The 20155-nt window shown below is 34.9% G+C and overlaps 1 protein-coding gene and 1 long non-coding RNA gene across 2 annotated transcripts; one reads left to right on the top strand and one right to left on the bottom strand.

The window, feature by feature from the left end:
• Window positions 1-3623: 3623 nt before the first annotated feature.
• On the bottom strand, window positions 3624-9786 carry LOC110735125. Its single transcript, XR_002514011.1, has 3 exons — window positions 5117-9786; window positions 4420-5028; window positions 3624-4333 (listed from the first exon to the last, which is right to left on the bottom strand). It is a non-coding gene; the product is annotated as an uncharacterized LOC110735125 (long non-coding RNA).
• A 1904-nt stretch (window positions 9787-11690) lies between these two features.
• LOC110735124 (protein PTST, chloroplastic-like) lies at window positions 11691-19980 on the top strand. Its single transcript, XM_021915275.1, has 9 exons — window positions 11691-11816; window positions 11934-11975; window positions 13310-13616; window positions 14726-14815; window positions 16750-16818; window positions 17302-17407; window positions 17927-18015; window positions 19341-19453; window positions 19592-19980. Exons 2-9 carry the CDS (start codon window positions 11947-11949, stop codon window positions 19692-19694), a joined length of 906 nt encoding a protein of 301 aa, XP_021770967.1. The 5' UTR covers window positions 11691-11816; window positions 11934-11946; the 3' UTR covers window positions 19695-19980.
• The last annotated feature ends 175 nt before the right edge of the window (window positions 19981-20155 follow it).

Below are 20155 nucleotides of genomic sequence, written 5' to 3'. Positions count from 1 at the left end.
ATCCTGTGCCTGGTGCCCGGATTGTTGATAAAATTTTAGGATAAATTTTTTTGACTTGAATGTTAAATAGGGTCATATAATCTCTTTTGATAAAGCAAAATATTTATTAATAGTGTAGTTTTTGTAATTTTGTTTGTAAATAGATATCTTATTTATATTGAACTTAAATGTTTTTTTTTAATACATTAAATATGTTATATATGGATATTATTATAAAGGACTTTTTAAAATGAATTTTATGATGGAAATAGAACCGAGTTATAGGATATTATTAAAAGTTATGATTAATTTTGTATATATGAAATATTAGAAGTATATCAATAATAAAACTATGTACAACATGTTTATCTTAAAAAACCTATCCAAAATTTGCTTACATAGCATCATATGTGTCACAATAATACCTATTTGTCGCCTACATGACGCGACACTTGGCAAAAATTTAGAATGCCAAGTGTCGCTATCTCGTCGCCTAACTGCGAGATTTCAGCTTTATTTATATGATGATATGATATTAGATAGATTTTTAATAAACTCTATTTTGATAATTTATTTATTTTTTGACACCAATTTGTCAAATCGTTCTCCATAAAATAATTCAAACCCTATAATAAAAATCAATACAATAATACTAAAACAGACATCAGGAATGACACATGTCACTTCCTGAGTTCCTGGTGCTTTATTTTCCCTCTAAAACTCCCCCTCCCTTTTTTTTTTGGTCAATACCGTCAACTACCTATGATAAATTATATACAATATTCTCCAAATTATATAATTAATTAATTATGATATTTTTTATTCACATATTTTCCAAATCTATATTAAAATATTTTCCATATTTATTAATTCGTAACTATAAATATTACTCCATATATTTATCGTGTCTATAGTTTTGGTGAATGCGACGGGAGAAACATGTATTAGATGGTAATTACTAAAGCAAATGATATGACAAGAAAATTTTAATTATTTTTTTTCTCCCTACAGAGATAGAAAATAATTAGTCTACTTCTCTTATATAGTTATGTGGATTTTGACGAGGGTTAAATCGGTCGCTACAATCTAACTCTCAATCAAACAATACTTATACGAACACCCTATAACCAAGTACAATGGCAAATAAAGGTTCGGTCCACGAGGAACGAGGGTAATTGCAAATCAATCTTAAACCTAAGCTAGTTCGAAATCAATGGAAAATGGTGTTCTAAAATACTACTAATAAGATGGAATAAATCTATAAACTAAGACACTAGGGAGAACGGGAATTCACCAAACCATCGGTAACTACGCAACAAGGAATCACAGAGACAAACGGGATATGCAAAGACTATATGTCTGATCAATATCATGTGATAGGAAGACAACGGGCAATACTAAGCTTGGATTTCTCATGCACTTAACATTACTCGATACATAATCAAACCACATTCAATAATGAAATACTCAATTCACAATCTCTTGTTCAAATCAAGGATATCATGCAATCAAATTCAAGATTCTAGGTTAGCTACTCCTATTATAATGAATTAACATGCAATCGCATATAATCAATTTAATCACAATCCGTTTATCAAAATCAATCCTCAATTACATAGATTACCTAGGCCGGGTTTCATCCCGAAACCCTAGCTAGGAGACTACTCACACATATTCATAATCAAAGCAATAATGAATTCCAAAAGCATAATAGATATAAACATGAATTCTGATTAAGGAATAATAAAGCTTGATTAATAAACAAGAATGAATAATACCAATTGTATTGATGCGAATCAATGGAAAAGTTCAGAACTTTGATATCCGTCGTCAATGAATAATACAAAGAATCTTCACAAATCTTGCTTCAAATCAATCCAAGAAAACTAAAATCGCTAGAATAATCTCTAAGAAAACTAATGAATATCTAAAACTAAGAACGTTCTCCAATAACTCTCTACAAAGGCTCTCAAAAACTATCTCTAAAAAACTGTCTTTTAACCCTTACAATCGGGCTATATATATATGTTTTAAATCGGAAAGTAAATCGCAGGCTGCTCTTCGTGAATCGGCACGGCCGTGCTGGAAGTGGCACGGCCGTGCAAGCATGGCAGTAGCTGATCCGCAATATCTTCAATTATGGCACGGCCGTGCTGAATTTGGCACGGCCGTGCTAGTGCCTGGCACGGCCGTGCTGAATCTGGCACGACCGTGCTGAATCTGGCACTGGCACGGGCATGGAAATTGGCTTGGCACGGCCGTGCTAATGCCTGGCACGGCCGTGCTAATGCCTGGCACGGCCGTGCTAAAAGTGGCACGGCCGTGCAGCATAGGCAGGAAGGTTGCAGACACTTTGGTCTTCTTAAAACAGTCACAACTTCTTATCCAGAGCTCCGTTTGAGGCGTGCAATATATCGTTGGAAAGCTCTTCAAGTCTACTTTCCAATGCAATTAGAATCACTCCATTATCATTTGTATACTGAAGGTTGTGAGCAAAATAGTGAACAGGTGTCATATTTGTGAACTGTTCTGCCTTGCCTGCTACTTAACTTGCCTTTCAAGGCCTTGAGAACCGCAGCAAAGCCTTAGCTTGGTGGACTAGGATCGATAATAGCCTGATTACGCACCAATGGTTCGGGACTCGACATAACTTGGTCAACTATACCTGTTAACACACCAAAAACAGACCGAAACCCGTGAAGCACGTAATATGAAGGAAACGAGTGTAACAAGGCAATAAACGACCAAAACGGGCCTAAATACATCCAAAATCACCCATTTATATGCCTTAAAGCGCGCCCTAATGTGCGCTTGTCAGAGCATTATTCATATATATTTCAATTAAAAAATAATATTATAAAAATTAAAAGAAATGAAAATAACATAAAGGAAAAATTAGAAAATAATCCCAACTTTCATGAATTTTGCTAGAATAATCCCAACTTTGAATTATTCTGGAATAACCCGAACTTTGGGGGTAGTTTTTTTTCTTCAATCCCTACTGGTCACCTTACCTTCTAATGCCAGTCACAATCCTACGTGGCATAGGGTTTTGGTTTTTTATTTTATTTTATTTCATTTTTTTACTTTTTTTTCTTTCCCTTTATTAAAGACCCTCCCACCTTATGTTACCATTACAATTCTTATTTCCTCCTTTATCTTCTTTTCCCTTCTCTTCCCATGTTCCCTTTGCTAATCACCCTAAATTGCTAATCAATTTCTCTGGTGGTTAATCATCATGGCTAGCAGTAGGTCATTTCAAGGTGGCTCTTGCGATTCGTCTGCAAACTCAAGGGGGGGGGGGAGTTTGTTATTCAACAATGAAGTGTAGTTATGGGTTGGATGCGGTGGTGCGAACTGTGAAGAAGGGGCATAACATTGGTTCAAAGTTTTATGGATGTCCTAAATGGTCGGTATGTTGAGTAACTGTAATTGTTTGTAGTTACAGTATCTTAATTTGTTGTTAATTGAGTTAATTATAGTTTTTCTATACTTCATAATTAGGGTTTCATTTAATATCCGTTAATTAGGATGTGGTGTGGGGAGGTGTGCAGAATACAAATTGCAATTTCATGAAGTGGATTGAAGCAAGCAATGAGGATGAGTTGCGATTTCAAATATTTGAGAAGGATACCACTATAGCAGAGATGGAGTTTTAGAAGACATTGTTGGAAGAAAAGGTGAAGAAATTGCAAGGAAGGAAAGAGAAATTGGAGGAAGAAGTGAAAGAATTGACAAGGGAAGTTAGCCAACTGAGTGAGCTTATGCACTGTACAAGTGCTGAGACAAATTTCTCGAGGACTCTGATTTTTCTTTGTATTTTAGTTGGCATTGGTGATTGTGTATTTGAAGTAGGAGTATGATGTTATTTTTTGTAATGAAGATCATGTACCCAATTAACAGTATGAAATGAAATCCTTTTAAGGTTTAGGTTCAAAAGTTTGTAATAATTGACTTAAAAAATCATAAAAGTAGCAAAGCACACTACATGATAAACCATGCCATTTCCTTGGCATCAACAAGTTAACCACGCCATAATTACATATGATGGTTTGAAAAAACACACACCCACATAACATCTGACTTGTTTGTTTAATACAATTCCAAAAACCAACAGAAGCGGCATAAAAACACCCTAATTGCTATTGATGATATTCTAGAATAGTTTCTGCACAAAAAAAAAAAAAAAAAAAGCTTCACATATACAGCCTAAGTTCTACTGAGTCTACTGGTTCAAAGTTGACTGCTGACTTTATTGGCTTCGCATAATCAGGTAATTCAAAGCTCCTTGATTCACTGACATAGTCCTATCACCTCTACTTCTGCTCTTATGGGTTGGAGCTCCCCTAGTGACCTGTGACATGAAAAATGCAAAGTACAGGGTCAAATCACAACACAAAGTTACAATAGTGACTCAATCACACAACACACAACACATACATTGGTTATTGCAGAACCATCCTCTACAAAGAGCACTCCAACTGCCCTTAGAACATGTTGTCTTTCCCTACCCCTACCTCTGCTCCCCCTACCTCTGTCACCCCTTCCTTGGCCTTTACCACCATCAGATTCACCACCTGCAGCAATAGCATGGTGAGATTGGCCTCTCCCTGCATCAGATTGATCACCTTTGGACCCTCTTCCTCCTTTTATAGCTCTCCCACCTTTCCTAAGCTAAGTACATTGTGCAGTCACTGAATGGTGTGGAGCAGCTGTCTGATGTTGGGGTTGGTGAGTCTCAGAAGTTTGGTTTTGGTGAGATGGCTGACCATCAGCTCTAGGTCTCCCTCTAGACCTTTTAGCAGGAGGTTCAGATGTCATAATTTTGCCCTTTTTAGGACATCTTCTTTGTTGTGGCCTTTCACATTACACAATGAGCAAGTCATCTCTACACCAGTTTTGGTCAACACACCAGGTTTCTTTGGGTTCCCATAGGGGTCCTTCACCCTCTTCTTTCTTGGCCTCCCTGGTCCAATTTTTATGGCTGGTGGCTGCAAGGGGTAGTTCACCTTAGGCCAATACCTTTCACCAACTAAAGGAGGAATTGAGCTTGATACATACAACATTAAACAATCATAAGATAGCAAATTAGGTTGAGCAATTAACAAATAAAGAACTTAATGCCTTTGTTAAATACCTCCTGCATATGATTTCATGTAATTTTCCTTGGTGTAACATTGGTGAACAAATCTTCTGCTTCTCTGTTGAGGAAGAAGATGCATGTAATTGCATGGCAGCAGGGGATGCCTAGCATATCCCACTTCCTGTAGGTACAACTCATTGCCTCCAAATCCACAACAAGTTAATCTAAGCAACATGTGACATTAAACAATTTAATTATTGATGGGATCACCTCACACAAAGCAGCTTTGTCTTTCTCTTGATTGAGCTTACTCTGAATCCTTGGGCACGGGACAGATGTGCACTTCTCCATTAACTGCCTCTTCTGAACCAATCTTTGCATCAATCTTATTCTGATATCCTAAAGCATGTACAAGAGATGCTTTGTCCTTGCATTTATAATATAGACATTAAATGTTTCAACTATATTATTGGTTATTGCATCTGTCTTGATGGCTGTGCTCAGGAATGCTCTGCAAAACAGAGATGGGTTGTAAGCTTTGAATGCTTGTGCAACTTCAACATTGATCTCAGTCAGCTCAGCAAGTGCATCATCATAGTCTGCCATGTTGTATGATTTTGCAATCTTCCAAAATTGGAGTTTAAATTCATCTCCTCTCTACGTCTTGGACCAGTTTGCATAGACATGCCTGGCACAGTGTCTATGTTATGCAAGAGGCAGAACAGAAAACACACCATTCAAGATAGCCTGCATACAAACAATAAAACAATAAAACAACAACCATAGAAATGGTACAAAGCAACTTCAATTGCATTACTTTACTCGATGCTCATCACTAATGATTGCTACTCCTTCACCATCACCAAGCTCCAAACATGATTGCAGGTGCTTGAAAAACCATTCCCAACTTAAGTTATTCTCCCTCTTAGTTACAGCCCAAGCCATAGGGAACATATGATCATTCGAGTCCTTGCCAACAGCACATAGGAGCTGTCCACCTAAAAAGGTCTTGAGGAAACATGCATCAACAGCTAACACTTTTCTACATCCTTGTATCCATCCTTTAGCCAACCCTCAAAGCAAATAAACAACCTTTAAAATACTGGTGGGGGTTGTTTGTGTATGACAATCACTAACTTAGAGTGACTACCAGGGCTGCATCTCTCCAGAGAGGCCAAATACCCTCCTACTTTCTGGTAATGCTCATGCATTGAGTGATGTAACAGCTTGTGAGCTGCATATTTCACTCTATATGCAAACTCTCTAGTAATTATGACCTTGTATGCTCTTCTAATGCAATAAACTATTTATTTAGCAGGCCAATATGGTCTGGTTTTGAACACATCAAGAAATTATTGTGCAACCCAAATGGATTTCATTTGCCTGTCCCTTTTCATAATTCTATCGCAAGTATGATGACCACAAACCCTTTTAACTATAAAAAAAAGCCTTTCTAGAATGCCAAGATTAGGGGAGAGCATGGGACGGGTACCCGTACCGATAACGTTATCGGTTCGGGTACCCGATAACCAATAAGGACAAAACCAATAACCGAAACCGATCCGATAAGGAACGGGTACCCGTAAATTCGGATACCCGAAAATACGGGTACCCGAACCGAACCAATAATATTAACAAAGGCTGAAAAATCATTGAGCGCAATAAAATTAAGAAATTTAATTTAAAAAAATTGAGATCAGAGTTGGTTAATTGGTATTAAATTCAGAAACACGGACAAAAAATTATTCATCATATCTCACAAAATTAAACAAATTACTCCTTAATCTGACATTAATGAAAACTGAAAATAAATGGGGTTTAACAGAGAAAGTAAGAAAATAAATGTAACAAGTAAATGAATCCAATAATACTTGAAACTACTCCTTGCGATGTATTTCAGTTCAACCTATTATTCTTGCAGATTTACTTTAACTAAAACCAGCCCAGAAACTTTCCCCCAAAGTACGGCTTTCAACTCAACGAAATTCCAGCTTGTTTCGTAGCAAACCGAGAGCTACAACCACCTCGGTTCCTCCGTCGCCGAGTTCAGCTTCCCTTGAGTTCGTTGTTGCTAGTTTTCTTCTAGGCTGTTGCTGAATTTCGCTGCCCAGAATGTCGCCCAGAAATTTGATAAATGAGTGGGTGAGTAAGGAAGAAGGGAGGAGGAAGAGGAAGAGGAGAGAGAAAGTGGGATGGAGGCTGAGTGAGAAATCAGAAATGAGAAAAAAAGAACGAGAAGTAGGGTTATCCTTTTTTTTTTTAACAAAACACGGGTTTCATACTTTTATTTAGCATTTTTAAATATTCGGGTAATTCGGGTACCCGAAACTGTCTTAACGGGTACCCGATACCCGACCCGTTAATTTCTTATCGGTTCGATTATCCGTCCCGAATTCTTTAAACGGTTCGAGTACCCAATTATTCGGAACGGTTACGGTACAGGTTTTCGGTTTTTCGGATATTTTTGCTCAGCCCTAGCCAAGATGCATATATGTAAAAAGGACAATCACCAATGCACTTCACTCGTAACCTCTGCTGCCTATATTTGTTGCCAACAGTGAAGGTTATATTTTTTCCCCTGTACTACAGCATACTTTGTAGTCTTCCCTCCTTGCAAACCTTAATCCAACTTTCCATTGGAACTGAGAAAAATCATAATCTGGACTCACCAACAGAGTTTCTCTCCTCTTCCTTCTAACATAATCACCCTCATCTTCACTACCAGTTGGTGATACAACTTCATCTTCACTGTTCATAAATTCACTCAGAGTTGGGGCCCTTGTTCAGTTTCAGTGTCTGCAACTTCTTCATCTGCAACCTTTCCCTGAGTAGCTTCTCTCTGCTTTTGTTCAGCAAGCTCCACTAAATAATTGTTCCAAATCCTCTTGCAACAAAGCTTCATCAAACTCATCCTCTAACTCTAGATCTAGCTTCTCCAAATCCACCTCTTCAACTACATCAACTTCATACTCATCATCCTTAGTGTCAACATCAGTGTATACTTCACCAAATACTCCTATCCGTACTTTTGAACTCCCAACAACTACTCCTTTCCCTTTGTCTACCCTAGAATCATAAGCAAGGTCTTGCTCATCAATGTCATCACTGTAATATGGAATAAGGTCATTTATAGGGATTAGACTGTTAGGCCTATCATCAAACCAATCAAAATCAGGATCCTCAGTAGGTTCCTACTGTGAGGAGGGTTTGTGTTTAGGAGGGGAAGAAGTGGTTTTCTGGGGGGATTTTTGTGAGGTAGCAGGCTTCACAGTTTTTAGATCCGGGCCAGAAAGATAAGAAGTGGGTGCAGGAGTAATAGCAACATCTTTAATTTGGAGTGAGGTGGAAGATGCTCTTTTTTTAGGTGTGGAATCACCTTTTGAAATTAATTGTGGTTGAGTGGTTTGTATCTTCCTAGGACTTGACCTCACTTTAGTCAAAAGAATTTTAGGTTATGGGCCCCTTTTTGGTTTGATCAACTGTGGTTTAGAAGATTGAGGAGTACTTTGAGATGCTTGTGTTAACAAGGGTTGAAAATGTGTTAGCTCAATTTCTGGCTCTTGTGGGTCAAGTTCTGGCTCCTCTTCAGCATGCAAGACATACAACTCAACACCCCTAAACTTCTTCCCTAATGCTGCCAACTCAACTGCATCATTATCAGTATTAATTCTCCTCAACCCATTACTAATACTAAGTCTAGGAATCAAATAGAAAAGACCCTCAACTGCCTTACCCTTATAACATTCTTTCCCCAACTCCATAAGGTCAAAATAAGATAATTCATTAGGGTCCACTGACTTTGTCCTACCTCTACCTCCCTCATATACCATTTCACCATTATCAAGGATCTTAAAAATCCCTCCATGCGAGAATTTCAAATTGATTTTTTTTGGAAAACCGCACTCATTTCAGCCTAATAATTCATCACAAAGCAACAAACACAACAATCTAAACAAAATTACTCAATATCTAACAAACAAACAAATCCAAACATAATTCAACTCAATTAGTGGTTTATCGCTAAACCCAGTTAATCATGAACAAATCCCGACCAATCACACAAACATCAAACACATTCTCGACATAAACACACAAAATCATATCTTTTAGGTCAAAATCCAGAAACAAATCCCAACTAAACAACAAAAAATAAAGAAATTCACAAGGATCTAGGGTTACCTGAACTGTGCTCTAGTGTGTCCTTTGCAAGGGATCAACCCAATCCTAGTATTCACTTCACATATGCAAGAAGGCCCAAAAATAATACTTGATTCATGGAAACAGTTTGTAAGAAATCAGTTTTGGGGAGAGGGTAAAGTAGTAATTTAGGAATAAGTTTGTTACTAAGTTTGTTATCTAGATTCCTTGTGTTAGCTGAGCTGGAGTTTGTTAGCTTGCTTAATATTGGGTATTAATAGGGGTTTTGGTTAAGGGGAATGTATGAAAGAATTAATTGAGAGGTTTGTTATTGGAGAGCACCTTCCTCTCGAATGAGGGCACTGTATTGTTGAACAATCAGTTTGATAATACAATTATCCCCCTTAGCTCTCCTTTCTATCTCTAGTCAGCTTGCTTACTTACTGTTTTGGTACTAATCTCTAACACCCTCCTTCGTGTGGTCCTTCCTCTGCTCTTCAATTTCTAAGCTTTCCAGAAATGGCGATTTGCATTCAAGAACAATTTATAAGTGGTTGTGTTCAATTATGGTGGAGCATACGAATTTTAAGTGTCTTTCACAGAGAAGTAATGGCAGGGTTTAATGTTGAAGCAAAGGGGTGGTTGAGAAAACACGTCAGCATTAACTTTGGAAGTGAAATGAAGCTCTCAAGTCAACAAAAGGGTCTTCTTGACTTCAAAGGGTCATGTTGACTTACGTAGCCGATACCCAGTTAAGTGGGATTAAAAAAAAAGAACTACCCCCAAAGTTCGGATTATTCCACAATAATCTAAAGTTGGGATTATTCTAGCAAAATTCATGAAAGTTGGGATCATTATTTCTAATTTTTCCTAACATAAAATACTATTTGAATTGCAATACTTTATTTTTGTATCGACCATTAGAAAATGAGCCCTTTATTACTAATTAAATTATCTTTGTTTTTTTTTCTACGAATTAATAATCTAATATATATATATAAATAAAGTAGGCATTTTTGGAGAGCATTCGGAGCGCCACGTAAGAAATATACTTATTTCGACCAATAAGAAGAAAGATTTGTATTTTATTTTTGAATTAAAAAATTATGTCGCCACCTAGATAAAAGTAACAAATTAGATTTGATATATCTTAAATTTTAATGCCACGTACATTATAATCCACGAATAAAATTATTTTAATGAAAAAAATAAACTAAAAATATTTTTTTTTTTGAGTAAAAGTAAAAATATAGAAAAAGATAAATTTATTAATTCAATATTACGAGTATAAGAAATCCAAGAAAAATATACTAAGAAATATTTAAATGATAAACGCTTATAATAAAGTTTGATACCTATCATTATAAGTTAAATTTTGATAGTATTTATGATAAGAATTACAAATTGTTCGTTAATTATAATTAAATTAAAATTTGTGATACCTACCATTATAAATTGACACGTCATACGACACAAACAAAATTTCGTATCATCAAAAAACCCCATCAAACGAATTTTGTGTTAGTAATTTTGTATTAATTTTTTGTCATGGCCGGGTAATTTTTAGCTTAATTTTTAAAATCCTATGTTTAAATTAGTATTTCTAATTATTACTTACATTGTATTAATTTGGGATACTCAACGATTATATGTTTATGTTTTATTTACTAAATGTTTTTTTACATGCAGATCTAACATATCATACGACACAAATAAAATTTCGTATCAATACAAAACCCCTTCAAGCGAATTTTGTGTTAGTAATATTGTGTTAGTTTTAGGTCATCAATGTCCGGGTAATTTTTAAAATCTTATGTTTAAATTTATATTTGTAGTTATTAGTTACATTGTATTTATTTAGGATACTTAATGATTATTTGTTTATGTAATGGCATACGATTAGATGTTTTATACTTAATATATGGATGACTTTGGTTATTTTTGGAGATGGTGAAAAAATTCCAATGCATAGATTTGATTTTATATTGCAACAATTTTACATTTATTGGTAAATATATTGATTTATTTTATATAAATGAAAATATTTAATTTATATCAATTTCAGTTTGACTAACATTTCACGGTTCAATTTATCCATTGATGTAGTAGGTTGGTCGCAGACAAGGTTGGTGATTATATTGAAATAAAAGATATGATAAAACAATGAATAATGATTTAGAAATTAAATTATTAAAAATTTATCATTTCACATTAAAGATTTTATATAACGGAAAAGTATCATATTTAAAATTTATTTATATTTAATAAATTCATTATAAATTATAGTAAAAAAAATAAATATTAAACTTTTGTAATTTTATCTAAAATTATTAAATATAATAAATTAAATAATTAAAAATTTTAGATGAAAAAACTGTGCATCGAGAGACTTCCATCTAGTTTGATTTATAAATAAACCGTGCCACGCACGGCTATCATATAACATTACGAGGCAACGCGCGGGACCCTTTGCTAGAGGGTGTTTCACGTTTTTAATTCACGGCTCTTGCTTCGTCATCTCTCACTCTCACACTCTCATTCTCACACTCATCGTAAAATCTGATTCAATTTCTTCTTTACCCTTTTTTTCTCTCTATTTCTGCTCTGTAATCATCAGGTATCTTTCTCTTGCACAAACTACTCACAATAGTAGTTTCTAATTGCATTATTAATTAAGTATACCAACTAATTTGGCAACTGATATTGTTTTTTCCCCTTAATTTTGATTAATCAGTTTTTAGGACTTCATGGGGTGCCACACCATTGGTATTGTGAGGTAAATTTGATTTTTTTTTTTCAACCTGTTTTTTGGGAAATTTTTCTTTTATATATTGAAGAACTACTTATATTTATAATCAAACTGATGCTAAATTGTTTTGGCAATAGTGTTGTATTTGTCTAAGCTTAATTTTGCTTTTTGGGAAAATGTTCTTTTCTATATTGAAGAACTAGTTATATTTTTAATCAAATTGATGATATAATTGTTTTGGCAGTAGTTTGTAGTATTGTAATTGTCTATTCTTAATTTTGATATAAATTTTATAAGCAGACCAATCTATTCATTTGGGTGGTAGGGTATAATTATTTAGTATCTCTGTAATGTAAAGTAGTTAGTAAGGTTTATTATGGTTTGAACTTTGAAGTGATGTGTGACTTTAAGTAGTTAATCGGCAGGCATTGCCTTGCTTATGTTAAGATACTTCTAGAAGGAGAAAATAGATATATGAGTTTGGACCTTGCTCAGGATTCTCGTACGTTTTAGTTAAGGTCTAGGCTTTGGCCCTATCTAGTGTTGGAGTTTGGGGTTTTAGGCTCACAATTAAGTGCCTGAATAACTAAGAAGTTTGGGGATGTTGAGCTATGCTTTATAAATATAATTTAAAACGACAATTGAAGGTGATGATGATGCGTGCTATATAGCTAGTGGAGAAAACTTTGCCCAATAATCTCCAATTTTCTGCACAAATTGATTCTGAAACTCTTTAATTAGCAAACAATAGTATGTACAATAAGAATTGAGAATTCAGCTGGCTTGTTAACAGGTTTGGGGTATCTAGTTTTCGCTGCCTTATCCCTAATCAGGCTTGTGAGCCAATATCTAAATGACATAAATAATCACCATGTTTGAACTTTAATACTAATGATATTAAGGTATATTTAAAACAAAAGCCGTGCACAATATTTTGATCAGCCTTGTAATATATTAAACTCTGTCTTCGTCTTTTGGCCTAATATTTAGGCAATATAGCTAGTAGCCTGATCTCTTTTAGCTTGGAGTGGTAGCTTTCTCCTTTAGTCTATGTGCTATCAATATACTTGACCCTGTGGCTGAAAATGGGGCTGATCAGAAATGTTTGATGTGATCTTTGAAATCTATTGATTCAACTAAAAACTTTATCTATCTAGAAAGTGCGTCAGTTTTTTGTTTGAATTTCCTGTTTGGATATCAAATTTTAGCTTTGGCAGAAAGAAGAAAACGTGTTAGGAAAAGGAAAAACTTTGATAGTTTTGAAATGTTGATGATTGGTGCTGCTGAGGTCTCTTAACTCTTTTCTGTTTCTCTTCACAATCAAAAAGTTTGTAATTTTTCTACTTACACATGCAAATTAGGTATTGCCCAGATGAGCCACTGCTGTGCCTATCCCGGAATAAAGTTAAATCAAATTTGAACAATTTTTATCGTGTTCGCTGTAATGTGGCATCCAAAACCTTAGGAGCTCGTTTTCACAACTTTACCCTTGTTCATCAAATTACGAGTGAGAAACATTCACCCCTTCACAGCATGTGGCGGACTTATTCTACACCAGTTGGCTTGAAAGAGCAGTCCTCATCAGGATCTTCAGGATACCATGATGATGAAACAGTTTCTGCAGATCCTGCCAAAGAGAGACTTGCTAAGCCACCTAGTAGCAATGAGGTAAGCTTTGAATATTGTCAGGGTGCATAGAAAAAGGGGAAAAAAAACATTGTCGCTGTGATAACAAAATTTAATACTACTCGTGTTATTTAATGTGTTAAGTTGATTATATATGTAAGATTATGTTGGCTAGACTACATTTATAAAACTTACAATCTTTGCTGACACAAAAGTTGGACCATTGTAAAGTAACTATATAATGTACTTCCTTCGTCCCACAAACATTTGTTTGTAACAATTACCTTACCCAATTTCTTATTTGGATTGGTTATTGATCTAATTACCCACCATTCATATATATACTAAGAATACCCACGAATGTAATTTGGAATCTGTACTTTTTCTCAACAAAGTTCCATCATATACATCTTTCCTAGATCTATGTGCCCAAAAAACAATGAGTAAGGTTTTGTGGGATGGAGGGAGTATAATGGGGAAAATTTGCATAATAGAAAGTCAAAAAGTGAATTGGTAGATGAATATTAAATCTTTTATTGTATTCTTTCAAGTTTGGGAATTTTCCTTAAGTAAATCTTATGTGTTATTCATGTGTGTTGCTTTCTAAAATAAAGTTACTATGTATATAATTCAATGCTTCAATTCAATTCCGTTTACTTCCCCGGGGGGGGGGGGATTCTATAAAGACCTAAACAAATAATTATGCACATGAGGAACAAGGACCCAAAATAACATCAAATATTCTCTCCACCCCCAAATAAATGCCTCATTTTTTGCCCAAAAACCTTGTTCCTAAATATAAGTCTCACTTCACCTTTAATCAACCAACCTCAACATTTTTTTTATTTACTTTTGATCAATTAAACTCAACATTTTTTATTTTCTTTTTATTTTTTATTACCTTTTTAATTCTCCTTCCTTGAAACATTTGCAAAAGGAAAATGAGATTTTTATTTGGTGGTGGAGGGAGTTGTTTATTAAATTTATAGTGGTCATCTAGATCAAGGTGTAAAAAACCTAAGGGATTATTGAAGTTTCTAGGTTTCACGCTGCTAATTTGTCTAATTATTGATTAACAGATATTGTGGTCAAACAGCCAAAAGAGTGCATATAACATTTTTTTTATTCATATTTTTTGTATATATTTGCAGCTGAAGTCATTGCTTGCTGATTCTGAGAGATCAAAACTGGTTAAAAAGTTGAGTGAAGCCAATCAACACAACCGCTTTCTGAAACGGCAGGTTTTCACTTCGATTGATTTATCTTCACTCCTTTAATTACTATTTCCAAACTATGTTGTAGCAATATAGTTCTTGTTGTTTCATAGACATCATTATGGTGATTAAATTTCTATATGTTCCAAATGATTAATTATTTGAAAGCATTTGTAAATGAAGTAAAGTTAACTACTTCCTCTGTTTTTCTTTTATTGCACCATGAAGAATTTGACACTATTAACATAATCTTCTTTTACCATTTTTGTGATTTAACCGTAAGGTAAAATGTAGTCATGTGAGATCTAGTTAGATTCATCACAAAATCTATTTGTCAAATATTAACTTTTTATAATTTTTACAACAGTATAATTAAAGATATTAATAGCCAAAGTAATGCGTTTGCAAGCGTGAAATCACTCATGTTGCAATAAATAAAAACCGGAGAAAGTATTAGTTTTATAAAATTTATTCCTAAAGCTAAAAGCACATATTTAGAGGACCTAAAGTGTATAACTTCAGATGTGCATACTATGAAATACGAATGATGTGAATTCCGGGGTTATAATGTTGGCTTGTCAAATACATTCCAACGTGCTTCATGATTATTTCAAAATAGACTTTTCTGTGAGTATTGTTTTTGTCAAGCCTCTTTTATAACATTTATATACCCACCCTAGCTGTAATATATGTTTGGAAACTAGATTATTGGGGAATTAGTAAAGTCGTAATAGACACTAATCTTGTATATTTAGGAATGACATTAGAGAGGAGATTGTCCTGAGGAGTGTGAGGTAGTTGTTGATCTGAGAGTGTTTGATATAGTTTATGGATTGGAGGAAAGTTGTATGCTCTACGGTGTCCTGCTACCTTTTTTATAGAGTGGTTGATGAGATGTATAGATGGACTTAGGTCTACTATAGGCTGGATTTGGTTCGGAGGAAATTTTATTATACAGAAACTCACTGTTTACAGATATTACCTATGTCGACATCAAGCAGTTTTTGAATTTCTATTTCGCTACTTGCCAACGATGAAGGGAAAAGGGAAGATGGGGTGGAAGCCATGTAGGGGAGAAGAGAAGTAGTTTATTAAGCAATGGAGTAGATCAGTAGAATCATGGAAGATATGACATTACTTTGCCAAATGGAGACAATCTTTTCTACCCTTGGTAAACTTAATTTCAAGCTAGGAAGATTACTCTCTCTTTTACAAACCAATGTGTGAAATAGAAGTAAATTAGGGTGGGAACCAAATGCTTTTTAATGCGAAAGCTTTATTCTAAGAAAATAAATTCTTTTGCGAACAGCTCCACAATCTAATAAATTATGAGCATTTGATTCAACACAAACTGATTCTATTGTGACTAAATCTTTGTGAACAAAATCCAGGACGTCAACAAGCAATTTTCTTTATTATGGTGCACCCTTTCACAACCTCTTATATAAGGTCTCTATTATTTCTGATAGATATGAATGAATTTGTTGTACGCTTGTACCCACATAAACAATGAATCAATAGAATAAGTTGGGTGTCTTTTCTTAAAATCCTGTACAATGGACAACAACATTGTTCCAGATCGGAGACTGAGACTTAGAAATTATCTTAATTGTTACGGAGTAAAAGTTAAAAGAATTATTGCTTTGAGCTTAGTAACTTAAATTCTGGAATATTTGTCATCATCTAGTCTTTCAGAGCAATATGTTAAGCGATTTATGAATTCTATGTTTTTCTCTCTTGAATCACTATGTAGATTATTATTTCTTTGGTGTGGAGGAACATTGCACCAAATTCTTTGTGAGCATATATGACTCGTCCTGGATCTTTGCCAAATTTCTAGGAGTACTATAGCTAGCCATCTGAATGTGTGGAGGTCTTTCTTTCCCTCAGAATGTAGCGAGTGTTGCTGTTGCTTAGTTGAATTTTTTTAGGGTTCATGCTGATTCTGTTTTGATTTATAGGTGCAGGAGAGAGAAGATGCTTTGGTTAATTTCAAGAGTGAACTTGCTGTCCTGGAACTAGAAATTCAGGTACTATTTGAAAAATGCTTTCTTATTGGGCAGAGGATATGCATATGCTTTTTTCTCTTTTTCTATTTACTTTATAAAATGATCTATGCAGATGTATTGGATTTGAAATTTGAAATTCATATTTTTAGCTGGCTCATTCGGTATCATTACCAGTTTCCAGTTTTTGGTTTTTAGATTTTGAAGGTGATATTATATAAGTTGTATTTTGAACTTAACGTTAGTCATACTTCTAATCATTGACAACATAAATGTGGAAATTACTTTTGGTTTCCATATATTTGTGTTTAGTTAAAAAATTGGAAATTGAAAACAATAAACAATAACAAACAAGCACTTGTTGTTTTCATGAATTATTCTCATAGGTGCTAATTTTGATTTTTTTCTTATTCGTCTCTACAAAATGATGTTTAAATATAGCTGCTATCACATTATTTTTATAATTTTGCTTTTGTGACCATAAACATTTGTATATGTAATATACAGGCACTTGTTGCTCTGGCAAATGAAATAGAAAAAGCTGGCATTCCAGAAGGTTCAAGGAAGATTAATGGAAGATACATCCACTCCCATCTAGTTGCACGGTTAGAAGGTACACTTCCCTTTTATTCTCTTTGGGGTTGCTCCTGGATGTTGGATTTATGAAGATGTGTTCCTTGTAGTGCTTGAAAATTTTCCACTGTTTTCATGGTAGCAATTCATGCCATATCATACCTTTAATCCACTGTCTATCATCTCCCTACCTATAGTGAAGTGAGAAGGTGAGCTATCGTTGGTAGTACAGAGGTTTTTTTTTTATTTTTTATTTTAAGGATTTCGCTCATTATGCTGTAAGCCTGTAATATAATGTTGTAAATGGAACCATCATTCTTGTATGAGAGGTATTAGATATGTCTTTGGTTAGTACACTCCGTACCTAACATTCCCTTAATTTTTTATCTGCCAATTACCCCGGGGGGGTGGGTGTTGGAGGGGATCATGAGACGCAATTCGAAATACAAATGTTTCAACTTCAAATAGTCGTTACTTTTAACATCTTGATACTTTGTCCATCTCTAGAACTAAGAACAGGAACTTCAGAAATTCATAATATTGTTGTCTCCCTTTCCAGCTGTTCAACTGAAGTTTCAGGACCAGATAAAGGATGTGGCAGCTGCACAGTCCAGGGAGGTGCCAGTATTTTGGATTGGTATGGCTGAGGTAAGAATGGAAAAATTATGTTGCACTCAGCTGGTTTCCCTTTTTAGTGTCTTTTTAAGATGGGGCTAATTTTATTTTCATACTTTGAAAGGTTTGAGATCACATTGCTCATCCAAAATTTACATTCTCATTGTTTTTTTTTTATTGTGGTTTTTATGTTTTGATCTTAAATTTAGTTTTTGAACAAAATGAATTGTGCCTAGGGGCGGAAGGAGAGGGGGAAAAGAGGGGGGGGGGGGGGGGGGGGCGACTATCAAAATTCAGTTTTATATTTTATGTATTTTTTCTTAAAAGTTTAATTGTTTAAATCCAAATTGGTAATTGTGGCAAGACTAAATTAGCAAAATGTATCGTGATTCGGGCCACAACACCACCTGCCATTGTTGTGCCATCACCTTTCTACAATCATCATAATGCTTACTCAAATTCCATGCGTTTATTATCTCCAATTATGTTGGACACAATGCTAAATGGAGGTCTTTTCTAATTGTGTAATCTTTCTTGGTAATGTGGTTGAAGCTCTTAATTTTTAAGATAGTTCATTGCATTGGTTACCGCTGTTAGGTTTGGGAGTGTGTGGAGATGGTTCAAGGTGTGTATGGAGGCATACGAAGGCTATGCATGTGAGTACGTGAGCTTGAAAAAGCTAAAGGAGAAGCTAAAGGAGGGGATATGTTCATGCCTTGAAGTAGCATGTCCATGTTGGGTTGTCCTGGCGAGATCAAAGCTAGTGGATGCTGGACCCAAGATGACACGTCCATGCCTCAGATGGCACATCCATGTCGGGGGCAACATGTTTATGTCAGTAGTGACACGTGGGTTTAGCATTTCAAATTCGAGTTTAGGTTCTTGTTGCTTGTGTGTTACCTAGCATACATGTTGGTCCACTTTCAAAACATGTGACAAATCTCCGCTTTTATTAATGCTTCATTAAACCCTTAATATAAAAAGTGCTTTACAGCCACTTTGTGTGACATGCTCATATCCACTTTATTTAAACACTCTTAGGGTTGAAGATAGGTTTTGGGAGAGTGAGAGAGAGCATTGAATGTTCATAAACCATTATATATTGTTCATCATCAATATAACTCCATAGTGCAAGTGTGGGTTTTTCTCCTGGTTCTCGGGTTTTCCACAGTAACTCTGTCTCCTTATTTGTTTATTTTCTTTTGTTGGTTGCTTTCTGTTCTTGCTTTGTTGATCGTTGTTGTCAATTGCTAATTAGACTCACATCTTAATCACAACTGCTTCTACTTATCTATCTAAAATTCAGCTTGCCAATACCCTGGAGTGCTAGTGCATTTATAACTATAACCTGTTTTCAGAGTGTGCAAATCATGGGTAGTTTTGATGGATGGAGTCAAGGAGAACACCTATCTCCAGAGTACACAGGTTCATATACAAAGTTTTCCACGAACCTGTTGCTCCGTTCTGGGCGGTATGATTCTTTTTTTTTACCATTGTTTCATACCCACCTATTATCTCGACTATGAAGTTCTGTTATTCTAAATTCTTGTCTGGCAAGTAAACAGGAAACAAATTCTTGGTAATGCTAATTCTTTTACATGGTGAATAGGTATGAAATCAAGTTTTTAGTCGATGGGGAGTGGAAGATTTCATCAGAGTTCCCAACTATTGGCGAAGGGTTAGAGGAAAATAATCTGTTAGTTGTAGAGTAATTTTTCTAGTTATCAATGACGAATTTTTAGGGTTATAGAGTTATTAACCCATCCCCTATCCCCGAAGGATCTTTATCAAGATTAGTACATCTCAATAAAAATGTTATGTAAGTAAACGGCACGGGCTACTGCCTCTCGAAAAGTGATCTTAGGTACAGACTTCATGTGCTGTTAGTCCTCTATAATGTACCAAGGTTTTAAAGACAACTGATCTAAAATTATACTGTAATTAAAAGAAAAACTTGTTTATAGAGGTATGAATCTCATCATACTCTTTAGTTGCTTACTAATGTTGTCAAATACTCTTCGATTTATATCTATGGACATGACAAATTGATAGAACTGAGCAATTCTATAAAAGTGAAATTCATCAAACATTCGTTGAAGGCTTGCAAGTAATATGCTAATAATACATGAATTTGTAATTTCTTGAATGGGACAGCCCATTTTATTCTATTCTA

This window comes from Chenopodium quinoa, unplaced genomic scaffold, assembly GCF_001683475.1.
Source record: "Chenopodium quinoa cultivar QQ74 unplaced genomic scaffold, ASM168347v1, whole genome shotgun sequence".
Lineage (NCBI taxonomy): Eukaryota > Viridiplantae > Streptophyta > Magnoliopsida > Caryophyllales > Amaranthaceae > Chenopodium > Chenopodium quinoa.
Note: the sequence above shows the minus strand (reverse complement) of the source record. Positions and strands in the feature narration are given on the sequence as shown.